We start from the raw sequence: 16,945 nt of genomic DNA, 5'->3' as shown, positions 1-16,945 counted from the left end.
TGTGGGAGGAAATTGCTGACTCTGCTTCCAACCCCACAGCTAAGCTGCATTGTACAGGTGAAATCAGGTTACTGAGCTCGGTCTGGTTTCCTTGGTGACCCAGGAGATTTGGTTATACTTGAAGTTGCTAAGGAGAAAAATTCAATAGCGACATTTCTGTGTTTTCCTTAGGGAAGGTGCATTTTTCAATCCTCAGCTGAAGCTGAGGACAAGCCTCCTTGATTGGCGAGGGCTGACCTCTGGCCAACAGGCTGAGCGACACTTTCTCACCGCTCCCAGAATCTCACGCCCAGTCTGGCAAGTTTGTCCTATGCCAGCTCTGGGTAATTACATCATGACTCCTCGGGCTCCCTGACTGTTTTGTTTTTGCATGTAAACACTGTAACTAGGGTGACGAATAGTTAGGTTATTGGAGAATGTGTTAACTACCTTTCTTCTGGTGGGATGACAGTGGAAAGGCGTATTATTTTATAAATGGTAGGTCAACCCCATTAACTCTTTAATGGTTTTTTCCTGGATATCTGGTTTATCACATTTAAGCCTTCATGTCATTCGTTGACAAGCTTTGTGTGTCAAGCTCTGTGCTAAGTACTTTTCAAGTGCTATTTTGTTTTCATGACACTGTTATGAAGTGGGTACTATTATTATTTTTTGTTAATTTTTTTATAGAGAGGGTGGGAGGGGCAGAGGGAGAGAGAGAATCCTAGGCAGACTTCACAGCACAGAGCCCAAAGCAGGGCTTGATCTCACAAGGGCTTGATCTCACTTGGTTGTGATGTGCCATCATCACCTGAGATGACCCGAGCTGAAATTAGGAGTCAAATGCTTAACCTGAGCCACCCAGGCACCCCAAAGTGGGTACTTTTATTAACCTCGTTTTAAAGATGTGGAAACACAGAGAGGTAAAGTGACTTTCCATGGTCACACATCTAGGAAGTGATGGGTTTGGGATTTTGGGAAGTGATGACTGTTTATCATGCACTCTGACTGTATCCTGAATTCTCACACAGAACTCTAACGGAGGTGGAGGATAATTTTAGTTTCTTGCAGTTACCTGATATTCGGAATCCACCTTATGCTGCATGTCCCGCAGATACTGGACATTACTCACAAACTTCTGCCTGTCCTTTGCTTCATGCAACATGATTCTTAATCCCCAACCTGCGTATAAGAGATAAATACACGTGCTGTGACATACTCCTTCGTTGCTGTGCCAGATTTGGATTTATCTTAGTATAATTGCTTTTTTTTCTTTTATTAATCTAATTTCCATTGTTTGAAAGGCACAGATGCTCCTTTCAGCCAGCAGGGACTCCTTGTGTTGGTGTGGATGCCCTTACAGCCCTCCTGTTCTGGGCATAAATAACACGGCCACATTCATCAGCTGGCTTCAGTGATCTCGTCCTGGTTATTCATAGGGGGTTAGGTTGACAGACACCTGATTCAGAAGCAGTTCTACGACTTGACAAATAAAAAAGAAAAGAAAACCCAAGAACCTAGCGAAATTAGCAATGAGTAAAGTTATGAACACCTGGTCACTTAAATTCACTTATTCAACAGTCGTGCTCCTATTCCAACTGAGACACTATGCTGTGTGCTAGGTAGGATACGAACGTGCCCCTGCCTTGGTGTTGCTTACAGTCAGGTGGGCGGAGGACTGACATTGAACCTCACTGCACCCCAGCCACTTCGAACTCCGTGAGGTTTTCTCATGAACCTACCCTTCCTTCAGAATTGTTGGAGGGGAATGTTCACACTGCCCGGTGAGCTCCTCCACCACCCCTCTTCCCCTGCCATCCATATCCTCACCCAGCCCTGATAGTTTTCTCCCCTGAAGTAGCCCCTGAATCCATCATGGGGAGAGTGTGGGCCCTGCTGTGAGATTCTGTGGGTTCAAATCCCAATTCTTTGAGCATTGACAAAGGAACCCTAATTGTGATAAGTGCTATGGAGTGGAAATGTGGGCTTCTTTGAGAGGTGGTTATTATGGAAGGGCATGACATGGTCTAGGGAGCAAGGTTTTCCTTAGGAAATGACACTGGGCTTCCTAAGGAGTGAGCCAGGCGAGAAGTGGGACGGAGAGCATCTCAGGCAGAAAGGACAGCAGGTGCGGGAGCTTCAGGGTAGAAGGGGGCTGGTGCAGTTGGAGCAGAAAGAGGGGAGAACAGCAATAGAGGGGCTGTAGGGGAGACAGCCTGGAAGGTTATGTTTGCCAAGAGCCATTTAACTGCCACTGGAAAGTTCCAACCTGGGGAATGAATGGTTAGATTTGCATTTTATTTTACTTTTTATTTTTTAAAGATTTTATTTTTAAGTAATCTCAACACCCAACCTGGGGCTCAAACTCACAACCCCAAGATCAAGAGTCCTACATGCTCTACGGAACTGAGCCTGCCAGGTGGCCCTAGATTTGCATTTTCAAAGGCCCCTCCAGCTCTGGCTCTGGTGTAGAGAATGAATGGGGGTGGAAATGGGGCTGGAGCGAAAAAGGAAAGTAGAAAGACCCCTGGGAACATATGATGATAATCCAGATAAGATGGTGACCACACTTGAGTGGCAAGAGTGGAGAGGAGGCAGGCATCCGAGCTACTGTTGACTGGCCTCCGGAAGGGCTGGGCACTCTTGTAAACATTTACACACAGTAACTCATTCCATCTTCAGAAAGGCATTGAGGCAAGCACTCGATTTCCATTTTGCTGTTAAGGAGACTGGGTCACAAAGGGGCACAGAGTAACTTGTTTAAGGTTACAGAGCTGGTAACTGGAAGAGCTGGGGTTTGAACCCACAGAGTCTCACAGCAGGGCCCACTTTCTCCCCATGATGGATTCCAGGGCGGGTGGGGAGGGGGCTACTCGGGGGAGAAAATCATCAGGGCTGGGTGATGGCACAGATGGGGCAGGAAGGGAAATGTGGAGGAAGCCGGCCAGGTTACAGGCTCAAGCAGCTGGCTGGGCGCTGGTGGCTGGTCAGCTGGTCGGTGGGCGATTCTGGAGACATTTCTCTTTGTGAGAAAACCATGTGGAGTTTGAAGGGGAGGGGAGTGGGGGAGCGGCAGATGGAGGGGTCACGCCAGCGCCTAGAGGCGGGGCTCTGGAGCTGACCAGAGAAGTAAGGATTTGGGCACCACTGGCATTGGGTGACAGCTGATGTGGAAGGCAGTGTGCGTACTGGAAAGAGGAGGAGAACCCGGGACAGAAAGCTGAGGAGCACTCCAACTTGAGAACCCCGAGCGGAAAAGAAGGCTGCAACACCACCAGAGAGGCAGGAGGCAAACCAGGTGGGCGAGGTTTCATAGATGCTGAGAAGAGCGGGTTTCAAGGAGCAGGTTATTTATAACCTCGATGAGAGCACTGAAGACCGATTGCAGTGCATTGCGCAAATGAGAGGTAAGGAAGTAGAGACAGTGCTTTCAAGAGCTCTGGCTTTGACTGGTGTGGCCTAAGTTTATGACCAAAACATTTAAAGTCACACAGTTATTAAACGGTGCTGTCCGTGATGAGTCTGCTAGACCTCCTCAGTCAGGGTCATCTGAGGTCCTACACATCCTGCTTTTTTGGCCAGTGAAGTCTCTTCGGTGGTTTCTACAGATCTATTTTTCTTAATTGACATAGAACATGACATTCGTTTCATGCGTACCACAGAAAGATTCGATATCTGTATATGTTGCAAATGAGCACAGTAAGTCTAGTCAGCATCCGTCACCCACATAGTCATAATTTTTTTCCTCTCGTGATGAGAACTTTTAAGATCTATTCTCTTACCAACCTTCAAATATACAGTATTTTCTCGTTTATTTATTTAATTTATTAATCTCTATACCCAGTGTGGGGCTCAAACTCACGACCCTGAGATCAAGAGTCACACGCTCTTCTGACTGAGCCAGCCGGGCGCCCCTCAGATATGCAGTATTAACCATAGTCACCACGCTATACGTCATGTCCTTAGTACTTACTTATTTTATTACTGGAAGTTTGTGCTTTTTGACTTCCTTCACCCATATTGCTGTGCCCCCGCCCTAGCCCCATGCCTTTGACAACTGCCAGTTTGTTCTCTGAATGTTCTCTGTGTCTGTGAGCTTTGGTTTGTTTGTTTGTTTGTTTGTTTGTTTGTTTTTTAGATCCACATATGAATGAGATCATATAGTATTTCTTTCTCTGTGTGATATATATATCTTACATTTTATCTATTCATCCATCAGTAGACACTGAATTTGCCTCTGTGTCTTAGCTATTGCAAACAATGCTGCAGTGAGTTAGTGTTTTGGATAAATTCATATGGGAGTTCTATTTTTAATTTTTTGAGGGACCTCCATATTTTCCATAGTGGCTGCACCAATTTACATTCCCACCAACAGTGCACAGGGATTCCCTTTTCTTCACATCCTGATCAGCACTTACTTGTTATCTTTTAGATACTAGGCATTCTAACAAGGGTGAGGTGGCATCTCATTGTCGGGAAGGGTGATGTGCATTCCCTTGTGATGAGTGATACTGAACACCTTTTCATGTACCTGTTGGTCACATATATGTCTTTTTTGGGGAAAAAAAAAGTCTATTCAAATCTCATTTTTAAATTGGGTTTTGGGTTTTCTTTTTGCTATTGAGATGTATGTGCTTTTTATATGATTTGGATATTAACCTTTTATCAGGTATATGATTTCAAATATTTTCTCATTCAATAGATTGCCTTTTCATTTTGATGATGGTTTCCTCTGCTGTGCAGAAGTTTTTTGGTCTGGTGTGGTCCTACTTGTTGGTTTTTGCTTTCGTTGCCTTTTTTTTTTTTTTTAAGTTTATTTATTTAAGTAATCTCTACACCCAACATGGGGCTCAAACTCATGACCTTGACATCAAGAGGCCCCTGTTCTTCCAACTGAGCCAGGCAGGCACCCTGCTTTTGTTGCCTTTGATGCCTTTGATATCAAATCCAAAAAAACATTGCCAAGACCGAGGTCAAGGCACTTACCACCTACAGAGTATTATGGTTTCAGGTCTTACGGTCAAGTCTTTAATCCATTTTGAGTTAATTTTTGTGTAGAGTGTAATCTCACCCAGTTTCATTCTTTTCCGTGTATCTTCCAGTTTTCCCTGCACCATTTATTGAAGAGACTGTCCTGTCCCCATTGCAAATTCTTGGCTCCTTTGTCATAAATTAATTGACTACATATGCATGAGTTTTCCAAGGCACTCTATTCTGTTCCATTGATCTATGTGTGCTTTTGTGCCAATATCATATGACTTTATTATTATAGCTCCGTAATATTGTTTGAAATCAGGAAACATGATGCCTCCAGCTTTGTTCTTCTTTCTGATACACATATTTAAGTGACTACCATGTAACAGATGCTGCTCTAGACTCTGGAGAGACAGCAGGGTAAGGTAGACAACATCCCTACCCTTGGGTGTTTGCACTCTGAAGCTTTCCTTCCTCTCTCCATTTTTTTCAGTTGTGTAGATATTGGCAAAATCAGGTTGCCCCTGACTCATGATGACTCAGTGTCTGGCCTGGTCATTGTGAAATCTCACCAGGTTTCCCACCTAGCCCCGAGCAAATTTGTGCTGCTTCCTCTGGAGTTACTGTCTCTGAAGTATAGAAAGCTGGTCTTTGAGAGTCCAAGTCTAAAACTACAATCCAACAGATATTTCTACAGACTGCATGCAAAGCCTAGATTTTGCCTCTGAGGATTTTTAATAGTCATTTATAGAACTACACATTAAAAGATCATTTGGGGGGCCCCGGGTGGCTCAGTTGGTTAAGCATCTGACTCTTGATTTTAGCTCGTCGTGATCTCAGTGTCATGAGATCAAGCCCCAGTTTGGGCTCTGTACTGGGCGTGGAGCCTGCTTGAGATTCTTTCTCTCTCTCTCCTTCTTCTCCTCCCCCCTTCTCTCTCTCTCAAATAAATAATCACTTCCAACTTTTCGTATGAATTTGTACCTGCAACAGAATGAAGTTTTTTAGGAAAACAATGGTGTTAAAACAGGCAGAAAGATGAACCCCTGCTGCTACTGTTGGAAAGAAAATCCTGTCTGAATATTAATCAGGCAGAGAACATAAGATTTCGTAATGAAAATGTGTTAATGGTCACTAAAGGGGCACATCCCAGAGTCCATTTGGATGATACATCTTGGTTCCAAAATTAACATAGAAAAATCAGCTCATATATCCTGGTTTTCATGCCTTGTTATTTTAAAGAGGCTTCTAAGTCAAGAGGCATGAAAAAACTGTCTAACTAGGTAGGAAATAACACTATTTGAACTACTTGCTAGGTTACCTCTGACTTCACAATCATCTACCAAATAAAGGACTTTCAAATTACCTACAAAAGTCTCTTTACCCTCCAATAAAGTCTCTGTTACTGCACTTCACTATAAAATGCATATTTAGAAGCATCATGGTGCCACGTGTAATTTATTTAAATACCTCCGTACTCTGTGAGAGTAAACAAATACTACAGGCACTGGGGAAAGAGATCGTTAGGAGATCACCACTGTTTAGGAAAACGTTTTCTGGCTTTCTGAAGTACCACTTGAACCTCATACTGTACTTCAGGTTTGAAAACTGACCAGGACAAACAAGAAACAGAAATAACTGTTTGGAAGTAAATTCACATGATATAATGCTTAATTTGCAGATCTCAGTTTAGTGGGCCTACTCAACCAGATGGCCATTTAAAGCCCCCAAATTTTTCCTCAGCAAATACAGACAGGTGGGGGAGGGGATGGTAATAAAATGTGGGCAAGGCGCATGTTTCTAAAATAGCGTTCTGTATTCTCTTCCATTTCTCACCTTTGAACTGCTTCTCAATTTAAAATCCACTCATGGCCATGCATGCTTCTGTTTTAAGTCTCTGGTGACTATATATTGGGCCAAATATGTGCTTTAAAAATCAACGTAAGAAGCCATATTAAATCAGGAGAGGGGAAGAAGGAGAGGAGAAGGGAGTAGGAGGGATGTGGGCAAGGGAGAAGGGAGTCCTGCTTTGCTGACAGCAAGAGCGAGTGATTCTTCTTGGCCTCAAAATTCTACATATCTGTGAAATTTCAATGAGGAATATTCTAAGAACTTTGTGACATATGTATTCCTCTCTAGTGTAAGTTTGCAATGAATTCAAACCAAGTTTCCCTGACTAAGGAGAACAGAATCTGATTGCAGAATAGATTTCTTTCGGTTCTCTAAAATATCATATATGCCATCCTTCTGCTCTATGACCACATTTGTCAAAAGACTTGAAGGAGCTCTTTTTAATAACATCAAGCTATTTTACTGTTTTCTTATTAAAAGTTTCTAATATGTTCTCATATCAGAAGTATTAAAGTGAATATTTTATTGGCTTAGCAATAAAGAAAAATGTAATGTAAAAATTTAAATGTAAGCCTCTCTTTAGGCTGCACGTTCCCATGGACCACAATCTAAATGACTATATTAATACCTGACAGTCTGGTTTATAAGTATTTCCCCTTTTCCACAACTGGGTGCTTGGAAGAAGGAGCTCAGAACTTATTTCTCCTTTTACACAATTAATTAATTTGTAATGACAAAGATTACAGGATTTCTTTAAGTCTTAGCTTAAAAAAATCTTAAGAGTTTAAAAATCTTATAAAAATGATGAATATAAGCAACAAAGATGAGTGATTTGGGGCCAATTTTCCTAACACCCCACTACTGAGAGAATGCTGTGACCCAAGGTAAAAAGGAGAAATTGATGTGGATGCGGGGAGATAATGGGACTCTCCTAGCCAGTTTGGTTTAGGAAATCGAGGGGTGGGGGTGTAAGGGGCTTGTAAGAAAAGCTCTTTGGCAGTGACTTATTTATTGTGAAACTGACAGAGATGGGCGGTCACACACTGACTTTCAAGCCTAGAAGAGAGAGACTCCATGTATAACTGGGAAACTTTGGGACGTGGGATTGATGTCACAGGCTTGACAAGCAGTTCGATGCTCCCAACGATGACAATATCAACAATTTCCCTCTCAGAAGCCAGAGGGGCCGTACGGTCCGTGTAGACACTACTGTGGACTTGCAGACCCAAGAAGCCTGCGGGGAAGTTAACGCAGCTGCAGGGCGGCCGCCAGGGTACAAATAAGTGATCCCCTGGTCCGCCACACCTGTCCCTTGAGGCAGGTAAACACGGGGACCGCCAAGGAGAGGGAGAGGCCCGGCCGCCAGGCTTCGGCCCTATTTACCCCCAGAATGGCAGAAGCAGAAAGGAGAGGGTGTCCTCCTTCTCCCCACACCTCCTCGGAGGACTGCGGGCCGCAGGGGTCGCGCGCGGCTGGGGCGGGCGGGCCGTTACCTGGCGGGTCGGTCCTTCCCCACCTGCGCGGGTTGAAGGGGCCAAGGGGCGGGACAGGCGGGCTGGTCCAGGGCGGAGCGGCCGCCCATGAATCGCGCGGGGCAGTCTCTGTGTTCCTCTTCCTCCTCCTGTCTCGTCTCCCCTCCCGCTACCGGCCCCTCTTCCTCCTCCTCCCCGGAGGCAGCTTTCCGCGGCGGCTGCAGGGCTTTCTAGGGGTGGAGGCGGTGGGGGCGGCTGCCTGGCGTCCTCCCGTTTCCCTGGCAACGCGGCCTCTTCACCCTCGCGCGGGAGCTGGGGGCCGCGAGCGCTGGCGTGGGGGCGGGGCCGGAGCCCCGAGGTCCTGAGCCCAGACACGGGCGCCCCGCGGTTGCCGTGGGAACGGGATGCAGTCGGGGAGGCAGAGCGGTGATGGCGGTGGGCAGAGAAGACACGCGGAAGGAGCACGCCTGTTGGCTTTGTCTTGATGCCCAAGCCCAGACTCAGATATTGAGGCCATCACCCCTGCTCCGAATCGGTGCTGTGCTTTATAAAGAACGTGATTAGAAAACAAGAGGGGGAAATAGTTTTAACTGAATAAGGTAATATTAAAGGCAATAGATAGGTAGAGGAAAGACAGTGCAGCCCTGGAGTTTGAGCTATTCAGAGAATCTCAGAAGTACTTACTCCAGAATAAGAAGGAAGAAATAAACGATCAAGGGAGGCACTCTGTCTGTTGCAGAACTGAGACCAGATCCCAGTTATCTCCTGGTTCTAAGTAATCTTGGCTGCCTTTCCCAAGGAAGGAGGTTCTTGGAGGTTTACACTAGTGCCCACAGATTTGGAAAGAACCAGAACCTCACCTTCTCTCTGCCAGGCTTATTTCTGTGTGCGGTTTTTGGTAGGCCAAGATGACTCTTCCATTCATTTTGCGCATGTAGGCACTCAATAACTTGCCAACTGATGTCAAGTTAGGGCACTTTTGATTGGGTAGAGAACAGAGGGAAAAGAGAATAGAAATTCTTGGACTTTCCATCCGTGCCCAGCATCCCTAGGTGTCTGTGATTTGGGTGTTCTCTAAGCAATCCCCCAAATCCGGCTGGCATCCATAGCTCTGCATCACTGCACCCTTCCTTCTGTTCTTATCACCACCACCCTAGTTTGGGGCTCCAGGACCTCATGTCTGGATTATCGTAAGGACGGCCCTACCACATCTTGAGCTCCTGTCTCCTATACCCTAGCCGCACCATTTTCCTGATTCTATAAGCAGCTCGGGTCTCATGCTGTGGCTCTGCTGAGAAGTTCTCAAAGATTCCTCGCTGACTGTGAACTAAAATCCAGACTCTTGGCTTTCCCTATACCTTCCGCCAGGCTTGCCTTCTTGGTTTTCCTCCATCAGGGCTTCTTCATTCATACTTCAGCCAGACCGACTGCGTCTGATACTCTGAACGTCACCCCTGCTTTCACATCGCATCCTGAGGCACATCCTGATCCAGGCTGAGTCCAGATAACGTGTACTTAGGAGAAAGCTTTGTTTTGGGCGCTTTGTCATCCACCCTCCTTTAGTCCTTCAGCAGTCACTGGTACCTTTCCATCCACCCACGTTCTGTTTTTGTTCTCAACTGGCTATCAAGTAATCCTTATCAAAGCATTAATTGATAATCAAAGCACTAACTGATAAGTATTAACCTAAGACCCCTCCCCATGGTCTTTACCTTTCCATCTTTTTAAAATTATTTTTTGAAATTCAAGTGTAGTTGACACACCATGTTACGTTAGTTTCAAGTGTACAACATAGTGATTTGACAGGTTTATACATAATGCTATGCTCACAAGTATAGCCACCATCTGTCCCCATACAGTGCTCTTACTGTATCATTGACGACATTCCTTATGCTGTGCCTTTTATTTCCATGTCTTATTCATTCCATAACTGAAAGTCTGTAGCTCCCACTGCCTTGCACCCATGTTGCCCCTCCCCTGACCCCCTCTCCTCTGGCAACCTGTTTGTTCTCTGTATATATAGGTCTGATTCTGCTGTTTGTTTGGATTCCACATATGAGTGCAATCGTATGGCATTTGTCTTTCTGAGTCTGACTGACTTCACGTAGCATAATGCCCTCTAGGTCCAACCATGTTGTTCCAATTTGCCTTTCAATCTTGATCAGACACACTGATCGAAATTATAATAGTGAAATGATAGATGGAGAGCTTGTTCTGTTCAAGTTAGGACCCCCTTCAAATAAAAATAATAACAATTAATGATAATCAGGAATTATTAATAATAGTCAGAGGAGAAAGTGGAAGCCCAGGTGAGATAGTTGAAGAGAAGTGACCTGCCCAAGGACACAGATAAGAAGCAGATCAGGGCTCCAAAGCAGGGCTCCCCATTCTCAGCTCCCCATGTTGCCCACTAGTAAGAAAAGTGCCTTGGCACTTGTTAGATCCAGATTTTTCTCCTTCCACCCCAACATCCATATAAAATACTACTCTCTACCTCAGAGCATCACTGTGGAGATGAAACAAGAGAGGGCAAAGCACAGAACATCATACTTGCTCGGCAAGCACTCAATAATTTACTTTCTGAGGCACATTTTAAAATTCTATTTAATGCACATGAGGGAAACCATAAATACTTTCGGATTTTTATTTTTTATTTTATTTTCTAACTTTTTTTTTTTTTAATTTTATTTATTTATTTGACAGAGAGATCACAAGCAGGCAGAGAGGCAGGCAGAGAGAGAGGAGGAAGCAGGCTCCCCTAGAGAGCAGAGAGCCCGATGCGGGGCTCGATCCCAGGACTCTGAGATCATGACCTGAGCCGAAGGCAGCGGCTTAACCCACTGAGCCACCCAGGCGCCCCTCTAACTTATTTTTATCTAATCATTTTTTAATTTAAGATTTTATTCATTTATTGACAGAGACTGAGAGAACAGGAGCGAGGAGAGGGGCAGATGGAGAGGGAGAAGCAGGCTCTCCACTGAGCAGGGAGCCCTGATGCAGGACTCCATCCCGGGACTCTGGGTTATGACCTGAGCTGAAGGCAGTCGCTTAACCACTGAGCCACCCAGGTGCCCCTATTTTTTATTTTTTAAGTAATCTCTAAACCCAACGTGGGGCTCTCCACTCACAATCCTGAGATCAAGAGTCACATGCTCCACCAACAGCCAGCCAGGTGTCCTGGTATTTTCAGATTTTTCAATAACGATGTTTGGAGATGTTACTTCATAGAGAGATGTCACTCTTCTGTGTTTCAAAGTGTTTCTGAAAATTAAGCTCTATGAAAAGAATCCTGGTGCTCTCAGAGGAAGGGGGCAGTGCCAGGGGCTGGCCCGTAAACAGTTACCCAGCAACTCCAACTTTCGTGTTTCATGAGTAAACCTAAGTTTGGCATGTCAATAAAAGAAGATTGGTTCTAGCATTAAGAAGCAAAGTGCTAAGGAAGAGAAATAGTAATTAGAGGGAAAACAACAACAACAACAACACATGATTCCTGATTTGGGAAAGGATCTTCCTTTTCGCAAAATTCTTTGCAAAATGTCCCCGGCAGATGACGAGTAAGTGAAGAAAACAAGACCTAGACTCAAGTAAAGCATGGATTCTAATGATGGAGGTATTTGGTGTTTGCAAATAAGCATCGGAAGTTCTTTAGCTTAATCCAAGAGTTCTGCAAAGGGCAGCTTCAAGTATGAAATTTCAGAAGTGTTCTGTGTATTAAGTTTCAGAAATAACATTTTCGAGGGAATTATTGAATTCAGTGCAAAGACTAAGCTGTCCAGAGGGGGTAGTTATGCATTCTAAGCCTCCCAAGACTGGGACTAACCCCCCTAAGCCTGGGATATCCAGGAACCTCAAGGAGACCTGGCTCAGCTACTCGCCTGATATGGAACAACGTGAGCTCTTTGTCCACCTAATATTTTCTCTTCCTAAGAGAGGAGTCTAACTAGGTCATTTTTTTACCGTCTAATCAGGAGCTCTCCTGCCAAGTGGCCTCAGAAGTTGCTGGCCTCCCTTATTATATACACCACGGTCAGTTTAACCTTGGGCCTCGCCATGACTGATGGGTTTCTGTTCTCATCAGTTAAGTCCAATGTGGTGACGTTGCTTTCATTCAGTGCACAAGGCACGAACCAACAGTTTGTTTATGGAAAGAATCTAGGAGTGGCTTTCCTGAGAAGGGGCCTCTGGGCATGGTGGTCCTCTTAAAGCTTTAGGGGGTCTCCTCCAGAACCTCTCTATGTGGGGGGTCCATCTGATTAATTTTAAACACTGACTAATGGCTTATTGAATATGCCACGGGCTGTTTTGACATTCTGCATTCATCCCCTAGCTATATATGGCCAAAGCATGTCCTGTGCCAGTCTCTTAATGTCACTTATGAAAAGTGACCTGTGGAGCTGGCATTAAGGTGGCTGGATTCCTAGGTAGGCCGTTTCAAGGGGAGCCCTCTGGACATTTTGAGGGAGGTCATTGAAGACCCAGAAACAGGTCCTTGATTCTGTAGGATCAGATATGCCATCTCGGTTCATTCCGAGCCGGTCTTTTTTGGAACTGATTCCCAATGATTCCACTCAGCACAGACGAAGTGCTCTCCACATGACCAAGTTATTACTTCATCTCAGAGAATTGAACTGGTAGCTGACCAGCCCTGATCCTGTGCGTAAGATACTTTCCCCACCAGGGAAAAGGCATCCCCAGGAGATCAAATTAAAGATTAGAAGGCTTGGTGAATATTGAATTAGATCAAAGGGACTTGACTATTCTTAAGGGATTTCTCTAGCAGGCTGAGGAGGCCTTAAGGAATCACATCCCTTCCCTCTAGAGTTGTTTCAGTCTGGATAACTGATTTGGATTATTCACCTCAAAGCGTCTTCTTACATCTTGGTTTCAGTTAACTCACTGTCTGCTTCCCTTCATGGGACCGTTTCTCTTCCACTCATGCCATTAACGGCGTAGTTTGGAGTTGAGAAGAGCAGGGTTGGAATCCCAGGTTGGATGCCAGAAGAGCAAGGTTGGAATCTCGCTGTGTGACAGCGAACAACTTTCAGCCCCCTCAGACTTCAAAATCCTCATAGTTAAAAATGGGAACCGTCAGAGCCTCCTTGCCAGCTCGCTGGGAGGATTAATGAAATGAAGTTTCTGGCACTGCGTCCTGCCACATCATAGCTGCTCAGTGAAGGGTAGCTAGCATGATTATTTACATTATGTAGAGTTATTTCTTCTTGCTGAGACATACCAGGACCCATCATCTACAAACTGACAAAACTGCTCCAAAGACTTGTTATTTCTTTAACATGTTAATCCTATGTTACTGACATCGTGGTGGTTAATTTTATACTGATTTTTTTTTTTATCCTGAATTTCAGAGACTGACATTTTATGACCTCATCCCTAATTGTGAGGGTGTATCCAATTTGGGACTTGTAGCCATCCATGAGCTATATGAAATTTAGTAATGCCTGTTGGGCTTTCATAGGTCAAATATCTGAGATCTGATTCTCTCGTGGAACAAAGCACACTCTAGTAAAGTTTGGCAAACTCCCTACAATTAATAAAAAAAAAAATTTAAAAAGCATGTCCTTTAGGGAAACCCTTAGAATTTTCCTCATTTGGAGTTGTAGCTGGCCTGTTGTGCTGTTTTACAAAGAGAGGGCAAACTCATTAATGTTTTTGGATCCTACAGTGTTGAGATATTTCTCAAAAGTTCAAACAGGCTTTGATTTCTTTATCCGTTTTGGAAGCCTCAGACTTTTCAGAGCCCTTCATTACGGCAATTGATGCATTTTAGACAAGATTGGATGTGATTATAAGAACTCTGAGGATATAAAACATAACTGCTTTTCTAAATTTCTGAGCAGTTGTTACCAAAGGAAAGAATTTGACTTCTGTCCAGAGGAGTATCTGATTTGTTTGGACTTTGGATAAACTCGAGCCATACATGTTTGGCCGAGAGTTTAATTTGTGGACTGATCATCGAGCTCTGAGCAAGACCCAGGCTGCAGAAAGCCGTGACACTTCAGGATCTCACATGATCTTAAACATGTTTCTGGACAGATAAATAGGCCAAAAAAAAAAAAAAAAAAAAAAAAAAAAAAAAAGTCCCTCTCATCAAGAGGTCAGAGGAGCCTGAATGTTAAGCACTTCCTGGAGCTTCATGAAGTGGGTGTCACCCTAGGATATTTTGTTTGGATGAAAGCACAGAGCCAGTGAGGGAGAGAGCAGAATGACACCCCAGAGGCAGCTTGATAGAGGAGCAGGGGCAGCGCTGGTTTCGGGGGGATGGCGCCCTCCTTTCTCATCGCCCCTTTCCTGATGGTGGCAGTCAGAGAGCTTTTGCTGGGAGGAGTGCCCTCTGCACACGTAGGGAAAGAGTGGGGATCCCTCAGAGGACCGTACCACCCAGCAGAACATTCATCCCCGAACATAGAACATTTCTAACCTCTATGCTCTTTGCTCTACAGGACTCTTTCTTCAGTGATGCTCCTTCTGTTTTTCTAATTATACACAAGGAGCATCAGATCAGTTGCTAGCTCTAATTTCCTTCTTTAAGTCTTTGAGGCTTGTGATTGTATCTGCCCTGCCTGAGGACAGCTGCTTGCCACCCCTTTAACTAGAGGGTGGCCAGAAACAGCTTCAAGGCCGAGGTGGGAATGAGGTGTGGGGCAGCAGGGAGGAGGAGGAGATACGTAGTAAAGAGGGGTGACTGGGGGTTGCTACCAGTCCCCAAATCTGGGCATCCCAAATCAGTGAATCTGGAACATTCCATTTGTGCATTTAACCAACAAATATTTGGGGCACCTGGGTGGCTCAGTTAGTTAAGCGCCTGTCTTCGGCTCAGGTCATGGTCTTGGGGTCCTGGGATGGAGCCCCAGAGAGTCTGCTTCTCCCTCTCTCTCTGCCCCTCCCTCCCACTCATGTTCGTTCTCTCTCTAGTAAATAAATAAAATGTTTTTTTAAAAAATCAACAAGTATTTGGTAAGTGTCAAGGACAATTTACAGGTAGACAAACCCATAAATATACATTGACAAGTGATAGTGCCAGAACATTGATAGTGCCAGAACACTAATAGTGTGTAGGTAGGGAATACTGGGGGGTGGTGATGGGAAGTGTGGGAACCTACTGAGACAAAGTAGTTGAAGATGGCCTCTCTGGGTTAGGTGTAGAGGATGAAGAGGTGCCAATTTTCTAAGGGTGAATAAGAAGCACAGGTAGAGGAAACAACGTTGGGAAAGTCATTCATTCATTCATTCATTTAGAGCAGGGGCAGGAGTAGAGGGAGAGGGAGAGAGAGGGGGTCTTAAGTAGACTCCACACTGAGCCCAGAGCCTTAGGAAGGATTCACAACCCTGAGATTGTGACCTGAGCTGAAACCAAGCAATGGGGACTTAACCGACTATGCCCCTCAGGCACCCAAACGTTGGAAAAGTCTTGAGGTGAGAGAGAGCTCAGGGGATTCAGGGAACTGCAAAGCAGCCGGTACGGCCACAAGGCTGCTGTGAGGGAAAGCTGGTGAGGCTGTAGGAGTTGAGGCCGGGTTTTATTCTAAGTACAATGGAAAGACATGGAATGGTTTTTAAATGTGCATGTATGCCTCTGTGTGTGTGTGTGTGTGTGTGGTGTGTGTGTGTGTGTGTGTGTGTGAGAGAGAGAGAGAGAGAGAGAGAGAGCGAGCGAGCGAGCTGTATCATGTGGGCACCTGTGAGGAGATTCCTTACCAAAATTGCTAATGATGACCTCATGATCCCTATCCCACCCTTTGAGGAAACTTTAAAATATCATTCGAGCACTTGCTTGTCCATTGGCATGAGACACGCTGATTAAAGGAATTTCCAAAGAAACCTTTCCTAGTTCCAGGACACTGAGAGGACCAGAGATGCCTTCTTGGTGGCCCTCCTAATTCTTCACTTCCTAGGCTCTCATCACAGTGCATTTCTTCACGATGTCCCTTACTGACGCATTGGTGTCATACACTGAGTCTTGCTGCTTTTACTCCCTAACCTGTCCTCCCTTCTCACTCCCCTCCACCTCTCCTTCCTCTTCTCTCCTTTCCTTCGTGCTCTTCAGCTCTGTTTCCTCTTCCTTCTCTCTCTGCCTTTCCCATTAATGGTCAGAGTTACTTGCCAAACCACAGCTCTTAGATTTCTATTTTCCCAAATTTTGTGGCTTGTGATTTTTGTTATTGCTTTTCTCCTCTCATTCCATGCAAGGCCCTCCTCTGGCTCCTTTCACCTCTCCTAGAGGGACTTCTCCCCTATGCTCCCCTCCTTCAACAGCCCTAACTCCCAGGTCACTCAGTTTAACGAATGTTATCAGGAAAAAGTGCTCTTGCTCTAGCCCTGTAAAAAGATGTGAAGGGGGACGCCTGGGTGGCTCAGTGGGTTAAAGCCTCTGCCTTCAACTCAGGTCATGATCCCAGGGTCCTGGGATCGAGCCCCACATTGGGCTCTCTGGGCAGCAGGGAGCCTGCTTCCCCTTCTCTCTCTCTCTGCCTGCCTCTCTGCCTACTTGTGATCTCTGTCAAATAAATAAATAAAAAATCTTTAAAAAAAAAAAAAAAAGATGTGAAGGGACGGGGGCACCTGGGTGGCTCAGTGGGTTAAGCCTCTGCCTTTGGCTGAGGTCATGGTCTCAGGGTCCTGGGATCGGGCCCCACATCAGGCTCTCTGCTCAG

The 16,945-nt window shown here is 45.2% G+C and overlaps 1 protein-coding gene across 1 annotated transcript in view; it reads right to left on the bottom strand.

The window, feature by feature from the left end:
- LOC111158144 (membrane associated ring-CH-type finger 10) overlaps positions 1-1,144 on the bottom strand; it is a 76,496-nt gene extending 75,352 nt beyond the window's left edge. Inside the window, exon 1 of the mRNA XM_022520030.1 lies at positions 1,055-1,144. Within this exon, the coding sequence (XP_022375738.1) occupies positions 1,055-1,144 (90 nt within the window). The remainder of the gene's footprint in view (positions 1-1,054) is intronic.
- Positions 1,145-16,945: the final 15,801 nt, after the last annotated feature.

Source organism: Enhydra lutris, unplaced genomic scaffold, assembly GCF_002288905.1.
Source record: "Enhydra lutris kenyoni isolate GAN:26980312 unplaced genomic scaffold, ASM228890v2 scaffoldscaffold57, whole genome shotgun sequence".
Lineage (NCBI taxonomy): Eukaryota > Metazoa > Chordata > Mammalia > Carnivora > Mustelidae > Enhydra > Enhydra lutris.
The sequence above is the reverse complement of the archived record's forward strand: the minus strand, read 5'-3'. Positions and strand labels throughout refer to the sequence as shown.